The sequence below is a fragment of the Ailuropoda melanoleuca genome, chromosome 3 (assembly GCF_002007445.2).
Source record: "Ailuropoda melanoleuca isolate Jingjing chromosome 3, ASM200744v2, whole genome shotgun sequence".
Lineage (NCBI taxonomy): Eukaryota > Metazoa > Chordata > Mammalia > Carnivora > Ursidae > Ailuropoda > Ailuropoda melanoleuca.
Window position 1 is genome coordinate 43,148,364 of NC_048220.1, and position 18,210 is coordinate 43,166,573.

General features: G+C 35.5%; 1 protein-coding gene across 1 annotated transcript in view; it reads left to right on the forward strand.

Moving 5' to 3' along the window:
* RNF180 (ring finger protein 180) overlaps positions 1-18,210 on the forward strand; it is a 197,525-nt gene that overhangs the window by 139,997 nt on the left and 39,318 nt on the right. The window contains exons 8-9 of the mRNA XM_034655636.1: positions 6,736-6,958; positions 16,452-16,577. Coding sequence (XP_034511527.1) covers positions 6,736-6,958; positions 16,452-16,577 — 349 coding nt within the window. The remainder of the gene's footprint in view (positions 1-6,735; positions 6,959-16,451; positions 16,578-18,210) is intronic.

The window sequence follows — 18,210 nt, forward strand, 5'->3', positions numbered from 1 at the left end:
AGTCCATAGTCTCTCATGTTTCATTCCCCCTTCTGATTACCCCCCTTTTCTTTATCCCTTTCTTCCCCTACCGATCATCCTAGTTCTTATGTTCCATAGATGAGAGAAATCATATGATAATTGTCTTTCTCTGCTTGACTTATTTCGCTTAGCATAATCTCCAGTCCCATCCATTTTGCTGCAAATGTTGAGTAATCGTTCTTTCTGATGGCCGAGTAATATTCCATTGTATAGGGGTGCCTGGGTGGCACAGCGGTTAAGCGTCTGCCTTCGGCTCAGGGCGTGATCCCGGCGTTGTGGAATCGAGCCCCACATCAGGCTCTTCTGCTATGAGCCTGCTTCTTCCTCTCCCATTCCCCCTGCTTGTGTTCCCTCTCTCGCTGACTGTCTCTATCTCTGTCAAATAAATAAATAAAATCTTTTTTAAAAAATCCCATTGTATATATAGACCACATCTTTTTAATCCAGTCATCTGTTGAAGAGCATCTCGGCTCTTTCCACAGTGTAGCTATTGTGGACAATGCTGCTATGAACATTGGGGTGCATATGGCCCTTCTCTTCACTACGTCTGTATCTTTGGGGTAAATACCCAGTAGTGCAATTGCTAGGTCATAGCTAGGTAGCTCTATTTTTAACTTTTTGAGGGACCTCCACACTGTTTTTCCAAAGTGGCTGTACCAACTTGCATTCCCACCAACAGTGTAAGAGGGATCCCCTTTCTCCACATCCTCTCCAACTTTTGTTGTTTCTTGCCTTGTCCATTGCTACCATTCTTCTTATACTTCTTAGAGCTTTTATTTCTTTAGATCCCAGATAGAAGAGAACTGGCCATCATTTAGACCCCACATTATATTTTTCCCCTGAATTATCTTGCTTAGTAAGATGAAATTATTGTCAATATTGCCAATTCACTAAAAACTTACATGCTTCAATACAGTATCTAATTCAGGCCTATGGCCCAAATCACCTTTGCTTTCTACCTCCTAGTGTATTTGTTCTCATACTTTTTGGACTCAAGATCCCTTTAAAATCTTAGTTATTGAGAACACCAAAGAACTTTTGTGTATATGGATTATAAATATTTATCATATTATAAATTAAAACTGAGAAAATTTTTTTAAAGATTTATTAATTCATGCACAGATAATAAACCATTACATGGAATCATAACATGTATTATGAAAAATAATTTATTCAAAAAATTGAGAAGAATGGCATTTGTTTTAATTTTTGCAAATCTCTTTAATATTTGGCCTAATAAACAACATATGTATTCTCACATCTGCTTCTGCATGCAATCTGTTGCCATATGTTGTTTTGATTGAAGCATATGAAGAAAATCCAGCCAGACACATAGTCAGAAAAGGGAATTGTATTATAATAGCTTTTCAAGATGATTTTGGATAGATGTCTTGATATTAAACCAAAACTTGACAAGCGCTAGATTATTAAAGGCTAGTTGCAATATGGAATCTGACACCTGATGTGAACTTTGAATACTCTGTTACATTAAAAGCCATTGGTCTGTCTTTACACTTTGAGTGCTTCATTTACTTATGCATAGTTTTCTAATACCATGCATTAGACATTTGGAAACTATTGGTTCACTGAATTATACAGCTTTTCTAAGTTTTGTCATATTTCATTAAGCAATATCAAAAAATTGTTAATATCATCTCTTCAGAAAAGCCCGTAAGTATTGGGAAGCTATAAGCATATAGAACTTTTCCAAAATTTTGATTTTTGCTTGAAAGCCCAAACTTTATCATTTTATTTGGCAAGACATACTATCAGTTTTTTCCCTTGAAGTGACAGATTTGCCTTGTTCGTTTCTGTGAAAATGCCTGTCAAATAACTGGATCTGAATAATGAGTTTGCTTGGCCATTGTTTACTACATAACAGTGGTATTCAGTGGGAAAAACAGCTAGTTCAGCTCACAACTAAAATAATAACAAAGGTGCTTTTTCTTAAAATAACCATATGCTTCGGTATGCAGCAGAAATGCTTTCTCTGTACTTCCTGTTTCTCTCACATGGAGTATTAAAATTAATGAAAATTAATCTTTTTCCTGCTTCATCAAGGGCATTCGTAGCAAAAACTGACTTTTGGCTTTTTTCTCTCCTGTATGTGGTAGAATACACACACACACACACACACACACACACACACAGAATAAATTAATTAGGTGCAAATTTTAACTTACTTTAATTATATTCATTACTCCCTTTGGAGACAATTTGAAGCGAAATCCAATTATGATATTGATTTCAACTCATACTTTTAAAGAAAATAGAATTATAAAAAATATGTTTTTGAAAAGAGTAAGTATATAACACTGCTAGAAAATAAGACAGCATACCATCCATGGGCCACAGTCTTTCAGGAATATCTAGAGGGTGGGGGGCAACTTGCATTTATTTAGAAAATGAAGCAAATTTATTGTTTTCTTAAAGGCCAAGATATAAACTGATGTAAAATTAAGAGCAGTTCTCATTGGAGACCTGGAGTAACTTCAAGATCAATTAGGAAGAACCGTGAATGCATCTTGCTAAGTGAAAGACGCCAGTCTGAAAAGACTACATCGTGTGTAATTCCTATTATGTGACATTCTGGGAAAGGAACACTTACAGAGACCAGTAGTTGCAGGGGTTGGAGAAAAGGTAAAAGGGATGAATAGGGGGAGCACAGGAGTTTTAGGGCAGTGAAACTATTCTATGTGATATTGTAATTGTCGGTAGATGACAGTTATTTGTTAAAACTCGTAGAATGTACAAAACAAAGACTGAACCCTAAACTGTGGACTTGGGCTCGCTTTGGCAGCACATATACTAAAATAATAAACTAAGGACCTCAGTTAATAGTAATGTGCCAGTATTGGTTATCAACTCTAAAAATGTACTGTCATGGCACCAGAAGGTGAAACTCTGTATGTGCGCACGCATGTGTGTGTGATGGAGGTATGTGGGAATTCTTTGTATTTTCTGTACAGTTTTTCTGTAAACACAAAACTCATTTTAAAAAGTCTCAAATATAATGTTAAATATAATGACAGCAGCAAACACATTCCAGGTACTGTTCTGAATGCTTTATATGTATAAACTCTTTTAATCCTTTCAACAACTATGAGTTATATACTCTCAGTATCCTTACCTTACAAATGAGGAAAGTGAGACCCCAGGGAGTTTCGTAATTTGCATAAGGTCACGCAGGCAGTAGTGGCAAAGCCCAAACAGGCTCTGGAGTCTTGCTCTTATTCACTGCCCTACTATCACTTACTAAAAAATAGTAAGTTAGAGGAATAAGGCCAAATACAGCAGTAATCACAATATTGTAAATGAGCTAGAGGCACTGATGTTTTGTCATTATTACTAATAACAACTCCTGGGCTGTTAATTTTTGTGCTACTTTTTACTTTTGTTTTTTTTTGAAACATTGCTTTATATAACTTATCAGATAACTTTTTCCTCTTCTGAGACTGGAAGCCCCTAGAAAGGAGTTTGCGAGACTGCGTATGTTTGGTTCTTTGTAGAATAATTCCCCCCAGAGCCAAAAGTAGTTATACGTTGGGTATCTATTATATTCATCTGCTAATTTTAGTAACTATGCCTTAAAATTTACTTCCCTGTAGATCCTGTCTAAATTTGTCTTTTTCCTTTAACTTACATCATAATCAGCAGCAGCTAACATTTATTATTTGCTAGGACATTTTGTAGACCATTAACTCACTTAAGGGTGTGGTAGTGAAGAAGAATGCTGCTCCAGACCCGTATGGGCTGGATTGAAATCCCAGCTTCACCACTAGCGGTTGGAGTTAGTGAGCTCCCTGCTTCTCAGTTTTCTTTATTCTAAAAAATGATGATAGTAATAGTACCTACTTCATAGGCATTTTGTGTTGAGGAAATTAGTTAATATGTACAACTTTGTCTTTTTTCTAAGTCCCAAAGTATTTCAAGGGGAACGCAAGATAAAAGTTTAGCTCCATGACAGATGTACTGTGTAAGAGGAAAAATGTTATGCTGTGTTCATGTCATTTTGGTTTGTAAATAGGTATTTCTTTTATCATCTGTTTTCTCTTAATGCCTATTTTGTGTTTAGATCTAATCACAAAAACTACACAGAGGAAAATTAGGATCGTCTCACTCAGACACTTATCTCCTCTTAATATTTTTCTGAATGAATATCCTGCATCTTTTTTTTAAAAGATATTATTTATTTATTTGAGAGAGAGAGAGAGAGCTTGAGAGAGAGATCACCAACAAAGGGGAATGGGTAGCGGGAGAAGCAGGCTCCCCTCTGAGCACAGAGCCTGATGCCGGACTTGATCCCAGGACCCTGGGATCATGACCTGAGCTGAAGGCAGATGCTTAACCAACTGAGCCACCCAGGTGCCTGAATATCCTCCATCTCTTAATAGCATTTCCAAGGAGGTGGTTTCAGCAGTCCTGCTGCCGTGGCCCTCAGTGTTTCTATGGATAACTCTAGTTTGTCTGTGTTCCTCAAAGTACCTACAAATGTGTTGTGATCTTTATACAAGGAGAGGCACATAAACCGGTACCCTATCCTGTGCTTCTAGCTTAGCTTTGCTTTTTAAGTAACCCATCACAGACTGAGCTTAGTTAAGTAAGTTAAAATCCCTAGCTCTTCTTCACATAAATTGCTTTTAGCTAAGTTTTATTCATCTTTTATGTGTGCAGTCCATTTTGGAATCTCCAATTAGGAATTTATATGTATCCCTGTTAATTTCAATCTTGATTTCAGCCCAGCCACCTGTTGAAATTTTTTTTTTAAACTTGACTCTGCCAACTGGTTTAGTGTACTTTACATTTTTATATTACTTACTAATGGCATACCTTGTTCCAGAAAGAATTTTGGTTCTTAACTAGCCAGCTCTCTATTTCTGTCCCCTTTCACACGTTTCTGATAAGCATTTCTGGGGTCTTCATCTGGGATAATTGAAATAGTGAGGAGATGGATGAGTTCACAGACACGCCTATTAAAACCTCTTTCTAGGTTGGCAGTGATCCATTAATGAGTAATTAATTTTTTTTAAATATAGTTGTCCAACTAATGGGAATTTAAATAAAAACTTTTAAAAATGTACCTATCCATCCAACAGCAAATTTTCTGTTACACAACCCTACATCTATGCAATTTGGAGAAAAACCCAGTAGAAGTCTATCCTTGAGGTAATTTGTTGTCTTCTTTATAACCATATTTATTAGCAGATGTAAATTTTTGTGAATTAATAAAAGTTTTCTGAATTAATAAAAACTCTTAAACCTTTTTAACTCCTTAAAACACAGTGAATTCCACAGGTCTTTATGTATGTTATTTCTGTGGTGATTGTTGCTTCACTTAGCTTAAAGAATAGATGAATAGTTGAAACCTCATTTTCTAATTTCAAATTTATATTATTTTCAAAATATTGATGCATTTTTAAATAAAGATTTTATTTCTTTGGGTATTTTACTGAAGTCTAGTTACTTTTGTTGTATATGTAGAGACAAAGAAATAGAATTCTGCACAAATATTTGGGTCACAATTTGAAATGCTTAAGAGTTTCTACAAATTATGGTTCTTTTATGCCATGGGTTTCTTCAAGGTTAATTAGTTCAAATCTCAAGGCACAGTCCTGAGAGTCTAATGCAAGCAGAATAAGCTAGTACTATGAAATAAAATTTAGGTAAGTCAGCATCTAGGTCCATAGAGGCTTCTATCTGGGATGCCCCATTCAGTACTAAGTATTTATTTATGCCTTTTGCTTTGCAAATATCTTAGAAGTTTAGGAGAGATTATTCATATATTAGTAATGAGTTAAAATTATGGATTTTGTTGCCTTTCCTGCAGATTTTTCTTTATTATTGTTCAGATCATAGCCACAAGCTTTCTGTTAGTGAGAGACATTTACTTCATATCCTCTCTGTATTAAACTTTATGTTATATGGGATTTCACAGAATGCCTGTTACCTAGTGGATTACCTCGTGTCATCCTCACATCATCCTCACAGATGGGGAAATTGTGAGGCTAAGTCACAGGAATTCTGTTATCACACCTCATGCTACTTATGTCTAAGATGCCTCTTTCCTAAGTACCTCTTTCTTAACTATTCTTTTTGGGAGAGGGGAAGGTACTCATCCTGTCTCCCGGCTACAAGGCTGATCCCAGAATTATTGCGAGTCTTTTTGCCTTGTTGTCTACTTTCTGACACATGTTCGGCTTTGGCCGTTTCTTGGCCTTGAGGTCCACAAAGGGACAAAGTATAGAGAAGGCATGCATGGTAAGAGGATATAGTCTGATATCCTGTCCCTCACTTTTCATCATCTGTGCATGCCCATATAAGGCTCCCTAACCTCATGACAATCACTTTATTTGCTGTGGTGGGAGTGGGATAGATGGGGAATCTATAATCCTGGGACTAGCATATCTGATACTTACTTAACTAGTACTGGTTAAATAGAGATACAGGTATGCTTCACTATGTTTGGGTATGTTTTAGCATTTAGCATTATATAAAAATACTAAAAAGAATAAGACTTCTGGATTTTTCGTGTATGTTTTGAGTTTCTTCTCATGTTACAAGGTATCCTTTCTCTCACTTTGAATATGTCACAGAAACATATTATGAGCGTCTCACAAATACTTTTATTCATTTTAACAAAATATAAAGGCTCTTTCTCAAGGAGACCAATCTCATACTGAACTAGGAAAAATTATTTTTGATTATGTTTTGCAGACTTTGAATGAGATGAGTACAGATGATGACAATGAATATGCAGAAGAAAAGGAAAGTTACATCTGTGCAGTGTGTCTGGATGTTTATTTCAACCCATACATGTGTTACCCTTGCCACCACATCTTCTGTGAGCCCTGCTTACGGACTCTTGCCAAAGACAATCCTGCAAGCACTCCCTGCCCATTGTGTCGGACAATTATTTCCAGAGTCTTTTTCCAGACAGGTAACTAACTCTTTTCTTTCATTAACATAATTGGCTGATTATTCTGACTACTGCTTTGTTCCAGTTCTAAAGGTACTTTATAAATTATTATGAAAAATTATAAATTATAATGAGAACATTATTGCAAATCATATACAGGATAATTTATTACTCTCCACTTTATAAAATTGTCCTTCCCCAATTCACAGAACTGTGTTGAAAATCATAGAATCCTAGATGAAGAGAGTTCTCATGTCTAAACCCTACTTTATGCTGAGATCTCTTCTAAGACATTCTAAGCACTCTTGACTTGGACATCTCCAGTGTCAAAGACATGCCATTAAAATTTGAAGCAGCCCTTTTGATTATTTATTCCTCATATCTGCCTTTTACTGCTACTCATTCCTTGGCCCCTGTTATCTCCTCTGGAGTCTTAGAGAATAAATCTGTAAATATCTGACAAAAACTTGGATGCCTTTCCTCCCCAGTCCACATCTCAACATCCTTATGGTTCTTAAGCTCTCTCTTCTTGAGTGAAAAATAAAATTGGGGCAAGGATCTGTTTACCTTAGTATCAGTAAAGATGGAATATAACATAGTATTTATTCTTTTTTTAATTTAAATTCAATTAGCCAACTTAGAGTATATCACTATTTTCAGATGTAGTGTTCAATAATTTATCAGTTTCATATAACACCCAGGGCTCATCACATCACGTGCCCTCCTTAATGTCCATCACCCAATTAACATAGCATTTAAAACACACTAATGGCGAGAGGAAACACTAATGAATGTGGAACATAGAGAATTGCTAAGGAAAAGGGAAGAATAATAGAAGTAAGCAGAGCTAATAGTTGTGGAGTGCACTACTGTGTGCCAGATGTTAGGGAGGAAAATGCTGTCTCCACATTCTGCAGGTGAGTATGGATGGGCAGGTACATAAACCGTGTGACTGTACATAGTAACTATAATTAGATGAAGTATTTGGTTTTAAATATTCTGCCGCCTAAGGAAAGATAAAAGTAAGTATACAATTAAATGATTCTCATAATTCATTAAAAGAAACATCCCACTTCCTAAGAATAAGCGAACACTTAAGGGAATTTTTTATGTGATTTCCCTTCTGAGGCATATTGACAAGCAGAGGAGGCAGTGTCCTCAGAAACATCGTCAGAGCAAGTGCAGTATCAGGTTTCCTGACACTGTGTCTTTTGGTGTACTCTGATAAAAGCTGAGGAAATAACAGAGCATAAATTAGGGAAAGTGCCATTGCTAGTAGCCAAAACATTATGGTTATAGAAGTAACTTTTTAAATTATATAAATAGTACAGTAGTACAGTTTAGAGAAAAATCAGAACATCCAGATAAAATTATAAACTCAAAATCCTCTATAGTCCTAACATTTAAAGACCACCTCGAGTGAGTATCCTTCCAGAATATTTTATATATGTGTACTTAATTATTTTTCTTACAGAAAAAAATGTGATTATATTGTACATAAGGCTTTTAACCTGCTTGGCTTTACTTAAAAACACTTTTCATTATCTCATAACCTACTTAAGCTATCTACTGTATGGGACATTTAGTTTAGTTATTTATTATTATTTGCTGATATATGGGGATAAATATTTGCACACATCCCTGAGTATTTTTTTTGCAAGGAATTTCTGGAAGGAGAACTGGTAGTTAAAGCCATGTGTGTTTTAAAGCTATGTATATGTTGCAAAATTATGCTCCAAAATTATTGTAAGCAGAATTATACAAGGGCTTATTTTCTTTACACTTTTTTGTTTTTTATTTTGTTTCTTTTTAAATCCTTGGCCTTGACCTTTGCTGATTTTCCTTAGAGTTTGTTCATCTTTTTCTTGTTTATTAACAAGAAGATTTTTTAGGGGCGCCTGGGTGGCTCAGTCAGTTAAGCGTCTGCCCTCAGCTCGGGTCATGATCTCAGGGTTGTGGGATCGAGCCTTGCATCGGGCTCTCTGCTAGAGGGGGGGGCGGTTGGGGGTCTGCTTCTCCCTCTCACTCTCTCTCAAATTAGTAAAAAACCTTTAAAAAAAATATTTTTTTAAAAATTAGTGTCAGCTTTTGTCATATGTGGTAAATCATTTTCCTGTTTGTCATTTGTACTTAGTTATGTTTATTGTGTTTTATGAATGGGCAGAACTTTTATATTTTTATGTAGTCTCATGTAGCAACCTTGGTGTTTATTATTTCTGATTTGGTGTTTATTATTTCTGATTTCAAAGTAGGTATTAAAAGACCTTACCCACTAAAGAATTATATAAACATTCTCTTTATCTACATTTATTTTAGGTTTCCATTTTGTCCTCATATCCCTGCATTTAACTCCATTTAACATCCTGTATGGTGCCTGGTTTGGTTAAGAATGGAGTGCTTTTAAAATAAACTGAAGTTTCATATAAAAAAAAAAAAAGAATGGAGTGCTTTTTTCCCATGTCCTTAGACATTCAGCTTGGTAACATTTGTTGAACAATCCATTTTTCCTATTCTAATTGAATTGCCATTCTTTAAAAAATAATAATAACAATTAGTAAAATATAAGTGTATTTCTTGGCAGCTGTTCTTTTCTATTCATATTTCTATCTTGTCATATACCATTACTTTACTCTTTTTTTAAAGATTTTATTTATTTTAGAGAGAGGAGAGAGTGTGTGCCTGTGAGTGGGGAAAGGGGCAAAGGAAGAGAGAGAATCGCAAGCAAACTTCACACTGAGCATGGAGCCTTTAGGCTGGGAGGCTCCGTCTCATGACTCTGAGATCATGATCTGAGCCAAAACCAAGAGCTGGACATTTAACCAACTGAGCCACCCAAGTTACCACCCCTATTACTTTACTCTTAAAACTATTAATCTTGTATATTTTAATAACTCAGAAGTAAATTAAAATTATAAGTTATGTGGGGATAATTCATATTTTTAATTGACATTGATACAATGTTGAGTGATTGTTATTATAGTATATCACTCTCAATACATTTCTACAATTTCCTTCCTAAAGTCTCTGCACAATTCTTACTAGCTTTCTGCCTGGTATTTTTGTTGTTGCTATTGTAAATGAGATATTTTTTTCCTTTTCTGGTTTCAAATGCTTTTGGTGATAGTTTGGAGAAGTTAGTTTACAATCTTAGAGTGTTCTGTTAATGTTACTGAACCCTGACAGTTGTTTATTAAGTGAATGAATCATCTCAGTTACTTAATGTCACCATTCAGATTGGGGACAAACCAGGGGATAGTTACTGTCAAAGGTCAGAGTGGGAAAGCTATCATTTCCTAAAGGAACTCAAGATCTTTGGCCGATGAATAAGGGGTTAGTTGTAACATAATTCTGTTATAGTAGCTCACTGGAAAGAGATAATAATGAGAGTCCCCTCAGATTTATTCCAGAGACTGTACTTCATGAAAATGATTTTAAACTTGAATTATAACATTCACTTGATAAGCAATATTTGCTTAAGTTACTTAACACTATTAGATGTGATCCTAAAAAAATACTTAGAAGTTGGGAAGAGGAGGTGGGAAGGATATGTAGAAGGAATTGGTATCTTTTTTTTTAATGCAAGTCAAGATATCCTGTTGAAAGTTGATAGAAGAAAGTTACAGTAGACACTATTGGTTGCTAATTAGTATCCATTACATCCTTCTTCTTTTCGAATATAACTCTTGAGTTTTATTCAACTATTCGACTACCCCATGACCATGTGGCTTCTGGGTAGCAGACCCCATCCTTGGCTCCTTGGTAATCTGTCCCCTCTGCTGGTGATTGGTTCACAAATCAGCATGTGGTCCAATGAGATGAGAGGAAAGTTTGTCTTTACTCTTATGAGATGAGACGGAAAAGCCATTTTCTCTTCCATTGGGCATAAACAAGAACGTGTATAACAGGAATAGTTATTGGTAACCATCCTTATGAGTAAGCGGGGAACCAGCTTGGTATGAAGCCTTTATTTTGGTTGGCAGAACTGAGGAAAGAAAAGAACATGAGGTCTTGATAACATTGTTTAACCACTGAGTCAGCCAGCTTTGAAGCCCAATCTACCTTTAGATTTCCTGTTCTATTAAATATTAATTTTACTAATTAACTAATACAGTTTGAGGAAATTTTCTTTTAATTTCAACCAAGAGCATCCTAACCAATAAAAGCATACTAATAAAGATAGTGAACAAAGAAACTAAAAATGCTGATATGGTACAAAATCTTGAGAGGTTGTGAAAGAAGATAGTATAAAAAGTCCTAAATCCTTTTAGAAGAAGTCGATAATATTTAAAGATAATAAATAGTAAAGAGTTTTCTGGATTGGTGGATCAGAGGCTCAGTCCTCATCCCAGCAAAACAACCATTTAATTGAGGAAAATGATTTTTTTAAATTAAAGCCTCTGGAAATTTTTCTAAGGATACAGAAAATAGAGAAGCACTCATTTTTTTAATCTAACATATACCACTATTCTCGGTGAGAACATAAAGACCCTGTAGCATTTGGATATCCACACACAAAAGAAAGGTGACTTTGGAGCCCTACCTTACGCTGTTTACACACATGCGCGCACTCACGCACACACACTAATTAAAATGGAACAAAGACCTAAATGTAAGAGCTAAAATTATAAAACTCTTAGATGAAAACATAGGTGTAAAATCTTTTGAAATTGGATTGGGCAATGATTTCTTAAATGTGACAACTAAAGCACAAACAACCAAGGGAAAAAACAGATAAATTAGACTTTATCAAAGTTGAAAACTTGTGTGCTTCAAAGGATATTATCAACAAGGTGAAAAGATAACCACAAAGTGAAAGAAAATATTTATTATAAGATATATGTGTGACAAGACCAAGTATCCAAAATATAGGAAGAATTCTTACAACGCAACAATAAAAAGACAACCCAATTTCAAAATGGACAAAGAATTTTAATAGACACTTCTCCAGGGAAGATTAACAAAAAATGGCCAATATGCACATTAAAAAAAATGCTCAACATCATTAGTTATTAGTTGCAAATCAAAACTCTGATATCACTTCATGCTCACTAATATGGCTACAATCAAAAAGATAATAACAAGTGTTGACAAGGATATGGAGAAATTAGGACTCCTGTATATTTTTTGTTAAAATATAAAATGGTGAAGTCACTTTGGGAAAAAGGAGGATAAGTTCGGACAAGGCAGATTCTAAACTTGCTTGTGAGATTGGGGATGGTTCTGGTGTGTCCCAGATTAATTAGAGTGCTTTTTTCTTTGAAGATGAGAAGGACACCTATGTAGACAGATGTGAGGAGGAAGACCTCTGGATAGGTGAGACCCTTCCCACTCTTTGACAACTTCACCACATCCTTTCAGACCCAGAGTCCCCACATCAGTACCCCAACACTAAGTCTATTTAGGGAGGTGCTATATGCCTCATAACAGGATCTGCAGGCCACCTAAAATCAGCACACCAAGGAAAGGAAAAGGCCATGGTTTATAAGCATTATGTGGAGTGGGGGTCATCAAGGTGACAGAGGAGGAATACCTCAGACAAGAACATCATTGTTTTGTTGTGAGGGAACGTATCATATTTTCTTGACTTTCTGACTGAAGCCTTCAAACCAACTGTGTCACTTTCCCTATTGTGGACAGTGAAGGATCCTTCTGTAGGCAGTCCTACTACAGACCCAGTATCTGTTGTTCAGGGATCCTATCCCATGGTTATATAGTAAATGGGAGTGTCTCAGGTATTGCAAAGGGACCCACAGGGTCAGTAAAACCTACTCCCCAACTGCAGAATCACTCAATGCCATCCCTCCTCCCCATTCAGATGCACCAAAACTCAGCAAGAATGATTCCCACTCTCGTTCCACTATTTGCATCCACTCAAGCTCCATCTGCCTTTTGTACCCACTATTCTTGTGCCTTTACTTAGTAGAACATGTGATGAGTAGATATACTGGTGAACTCTATTGGAAAAAAGGAAAAGAAATTTTACCTTGTGTATAGAAGTCTCTAACTAAATAAGAAAATGGCCTTTAAGCTAATCTAGGACTTTAAGCATGGAGAAGCCTATCATTTTTCACCAGGAATATTTTGGCTGTCTAAATAATTGGGGGATGATACTGGCAGCTACTCAGTGGGGGCAGTGATGATAGATATCCTAGAGTGTCTGGGCCAGTCCTACACAGTGAAGAATTTTTCTGTGTTCTGTCTGACATTCTCATGTCCTGCTGGGCTTTATCCAGGACATACAGCTCATCCAAAAGAATATCACACTTCTCTTTTTATCTACTGTGACAGTCTATAATTGGTCTTGGTCTGTTATCCCTATTCCCATTAAGAGCATTTCACACTTCCTCTTACTCTCTACCAGTTAAGTCTGGTCTTATGATTCTTATGCTAATAGTGGTTTTGTTCTTGTCTCCATCCATGCCTCCACTCCTTTATTTCTTTGTTTGTCTTGTAAAGAATAGTCACTGAGCCTGAAATCCAAACTCATTCTTTTTATCAGTAAGAGTATCTGACTATGTCATGATGTACAGTCATTCTCAAGCTTTAATATGTGGAAATAAACGTTCTTTATTATAAAAAAATGTCAAAGTAAGCATATTTAGAGCAGCGTTGTTGAAACTCAATGAAAACGCAAAAACTGTCTTAAAATCTTCAGGGCTTCAAGGGCAATGCTTACTTTTTGCACCTGTGTAAGAAAGGCAAGAAAGTGCCATTTGCAAGGGATCTTAACTCCCCTGGTGAAACTTATTTTGTACCCATGTGCAGCACCCATGTGGTAGCACCTTTACAATTTTTAATGTATCCCTGTACCACCTGAATTATTTTTTTCTTAAGAATTTTCTTCGTATCAACACTTTTTTTCCTTAGATACTAACGTTAGCCTCATCCTTGGGAATATATTTGTGTATTTATGTTTGATCTAGTTTATACATTTCTTCTACTACACATTAAATAGGTAACTTTGACATTTTTAAACATTTTCATTCAATATCACCAAAATCATTTCACATAATGCTAGTGCTTTGCAAACCAAGTCTTAAAAATGACTGAGGTTAATCTCCAGAAAAAAAACTGACAACAGGAACACTTTACAGTCCCTGGAGATTGGAAGTTGAGGTAGAAATAAGGAATGGAACAGATCATTGTTGTTTCATTTTTTGTTTTGTTTTGTTTTTGCCCGTTTATGCCACTGGATTTTTTTTTAAGATTTTATTTCTTTATTTGATAGAAATAGAGACAGCCAGTGAGAGAGGGAACACAAGCAGGGGGAGTGGGAGAGGAAGAAGCAGGCTCATAGCGGACGAGCCTGATGTGGGGCTCGATCCCATAACGTGGGGATCGCGCCCTGAGCATAACGCGGGGATCANGATCGCGCCCTGAGCCGAAGGCAGACGCTTAACCGCTGTGCCACCCAGGCGCCCCATGCCATTGGATTTTTTAAACCATTGGTGTGTGTGTGACTTGGACAGTTTTTTAAAGTGATAAAACAGACTGCAGCACTGAATGTGATGCAGTGGGCAAGGAAGATAGAACCCATTTTGTTTTCACACAGAAGACAGAATTATGGATTCTTTGAAACCAGGGATGGATGCTGTGATAACCTTTTGAGGATCCAGTAATATATCCACGTCCATGGGATTTCAAAAGCCTTTTTCTAAATCTCGAAATGTAACTTTACATACAAAATAATAACAGGATGCATCATCACAGTATGAAGTACTTAGCATTTTGTCTTTATCATAGTAAGAGCTCAGTAAATGTGATGGTTAAACTGGGCTTAATTTACTAGAGCTCCTCTTCGCCTTATGATTCCTCTAGCAGAGAGTAAACTTTTTATTCTTGGGTGATGAAACAGTTACTAAAATGATTCTTGAATGCTCCAAAGTCATAAAAGAACCTCAGGAAGTATGAAGTGAACACACTGCTTGTGGTGAAAGCTTGGATAAATGCTCTAACCTGAAAAGGTTTTATAATACTAGCAGATTTCTTCTGCGGTTGAAGGGTTAAAAAATAAGTCATTTACTATTCTGGTACAAAAATTGTATTACAAGTATTAAGTATTGTAGTAGCAAATAATAAATGGAATTAGCAGATTAAAGCTGATAAATCTTTAACTATGGCTTACCTAGCTAATAAAATAAGAACTCCTAAATACTAACATCAGTTCAGCCTAAATTATGTAATTCTAGTGATTCAGATGCTGTAAAGTCCATAAGTCAATTTTGACACTGTCAAATGTAGAATTTTTGGTTTGGCTTTGTCTCTGTTATATCTGCCTTTGTCATCAGGCTGCATATTTAGCTGGAAAATGGTACTTCCTAACCAGATTTTAGCTTTGAATGGTTTACTAGTAAAGAATGTGAAAATAAGATTTAAATTTATTTTCATAGGATATACAGATAAATAGTCATCAATCCTGCGCAGGATATTCCTGACTGGCCTCTCTTTTCCCAGCATGCAGAGCTCTTCTGAACCCCAAATTCTATAGGGCATGCACTTAATATACTTACTTGGAGAATTTGCGGCCACCCCAGGGTGAAAACCTGCTAGGTCTGAAGAGTTGGTTTTAAGACTTGTATTACTGCATTAAGGAGGGCACTTGATGTAATGAGCACTGAGTGTTATATGCAACTGGTGAATCACTAAATCCTACCCCTGAAACTAATAATATAGTATATTGAACTTAAATAAATTGAATTTAAATAAAGAATTTTCTAAAAAGACTTATATTAGTGGTATTTCTTTGATTCAAACTAGCCATATTCTATTGAATGCGGGCTATAATAACAGATTTAACTTTTCCCTAACTTCTGTTGTTCTTAAAGGTGAGCATTTCTCCTCTATATCCTCATGCTTTCTGTGGCTCATATAGAGACAGTTCAGATACTTCCTAGAATTTAAAGTGAATATCATCATGCCTTTTCTCTGATTGGTCTGTGTTTACTTCAGATGAATATATTCTTTTTTGCTCCAAGCAAGTCTCTGAAAGGTTGAGAATTTGATTCTGTATTTTTTAAACTCCCTCAAAATCAGCAGCATTGGATTTCAGTAAATGCTCGACCACCACATACAGAATGAAAAAGAGATTATGAAGTAAGAAAAAGTACTCAAAAGGTTTTTCCTTTCCATAAGCCATCCTGAGCTATGACTGCACTCAGTGGTTCTGTTGCTACATCTAGAACACATTTTTCCTTTTCTGCCTATTTCTTTTAATCTTCATTCTTCTTGAGGACAGGGACTATGTCTCACTCTTGGCTGTATCTGGCATAGCAAAGGACATAGGAGATACCCAGTCAATGTATATTCTATGTGTAGAAACATCGAAGTTGCATCAAATGTAGATTTGGGGGAATTAGGTTTGCTTGGCTTAAAATTACAAAGTTGACTCCACTTTTGTCTTCTCTCTTAAAGAGTTCTGAATTTATTATCAAAATACTGCAACAATAATTTCTCATGTTCTTGCCATTGTACTCAAATTAATGTTTAAATACTGTTTTCTTTTGCTTTACTCTAGAACTGAACAGTGCTACAAAAAGATTCTTTCCTAAAGAATATATGAAAATAAAACAAAGCTTTCAGAAATCCAGCTCTGCAAAATGGCCCCTACCAAGTTGTAGAAAAGCATTCCATCTTTTCGGAGGTAAGGAAACTAATGCAAAAAAAGTTTGGTAACTTTGTCCACGGTCTCTTTTTTTAAGCTATTTTTTCCTAACTAAAATGTTAGTGGAAACGTATTTCTGCATTGATCAGTTTTAAGTAAGGATTTTGCTAAGTATCTTCTGGCTGAAAGCTTCAATATGTGTAAGAAGAAAATAGAAACTATATAACAAGAGCAAAATTTGAGAAAAACACATGATTAAATTTACTTTGCCTTGCTGTCAGTAATGTTTAATACGTGCATAATGAAATACATCGCCAAAGTAAAAGATTTGACAGAAGCACTCGTGTTCTTCACAAAGATTCTGAATGATTCATTATCATAGGTAAGTTTACGTAGTTTTAATATTTTACAGTTGTCCCACAAATTTAAGACAGGTAGAAAATGGCAGTGCCTTGGTGTACTGAGTGTCTCAGGGATATTACAGTGGAACAGGACTACCAGTTTCTGGGTTCAGGTCTGACTAGCTGAATGACCTCAGAGGTGTCATAGGAACCCATTCTTCTGTTTCTGTTTTCTCATCTATATACTGGGAGTATGTATATATGTGCAATCTAATTAATATAGTGGTAAGGATTAAATGAGCTAATGTGAAAGCACATTCTAAATTATAACTAATTGTACTATACAGACATAAGGAATTATCAAAATAAGGGCAAGGCAATCTCTAATACCTTTTTTATCTTTGAGAATTTGTTACTGTAGCATGATAATCATACAATATGGACATAATATATAATTTCTCCTTTTATAAAACCATGGTCTGTGCATGAACTACTGTGCAGTTTTAGTATTTACCATTTGTGACATTATGGAGTCTGGAAAGCTTCGGATGTGGGGAACTCTGATGTTCAGGGAGCCGGGGGTGGGGGGGAGCTTCTACCTAAGACCTAAAAACTCAGTACCACAATGACATTAAAGCAAAAGGAGATAGAAATGGGGCCTATATGGTTGAGGCAAAAAATAAATTGATTTATGAAATCCCTTAGGTAAAGAAAGTAGTTTAAGGACAAATAGAACTTTATACAGTAGTTTGAGTGAAGAGAATAGTTTAAAGACATTTTATAAACATGTACTATTTTAAAAAGTAGTAACTAACTGTAGAAACTCATCCACAGATTTGGTATGGATACATTTAAACATGATACGAAAGCAAGTATAAGAAAATCAATCTTACTTGAAAGATTTGTACCAAAGAAAACTTAAAATATGAATTATATGCTTTAAAAGATTCCTTTTGTATCCTTCCTTGTACTGTACACCCAAATTTTAAAAAACATGATGCACCTTTCTGATACCCCCCAGTTTCTTTCACCTTTTTGTATCCCAGGATACTGAAGCTATAACTTAAACACTTGCTTCTTTGTGATTTCATATTTGTCCTTCCCATATGAGTCCACAGAACTTAAGTTGTAAGTTTTTATGGAGGATGATCAAAGTAGCTTTATTACACAACCCACCTTAAATATATTACTACCCAAAAAGAGAGAGAAAGAGAGAAGAAAAAGAAATATATATATATATACTTATTTATTTCTCTTATTTAGCTTATATATTATATATATAGCATATATATATAGCATATATATATATATAGCATATATATATATAGCAT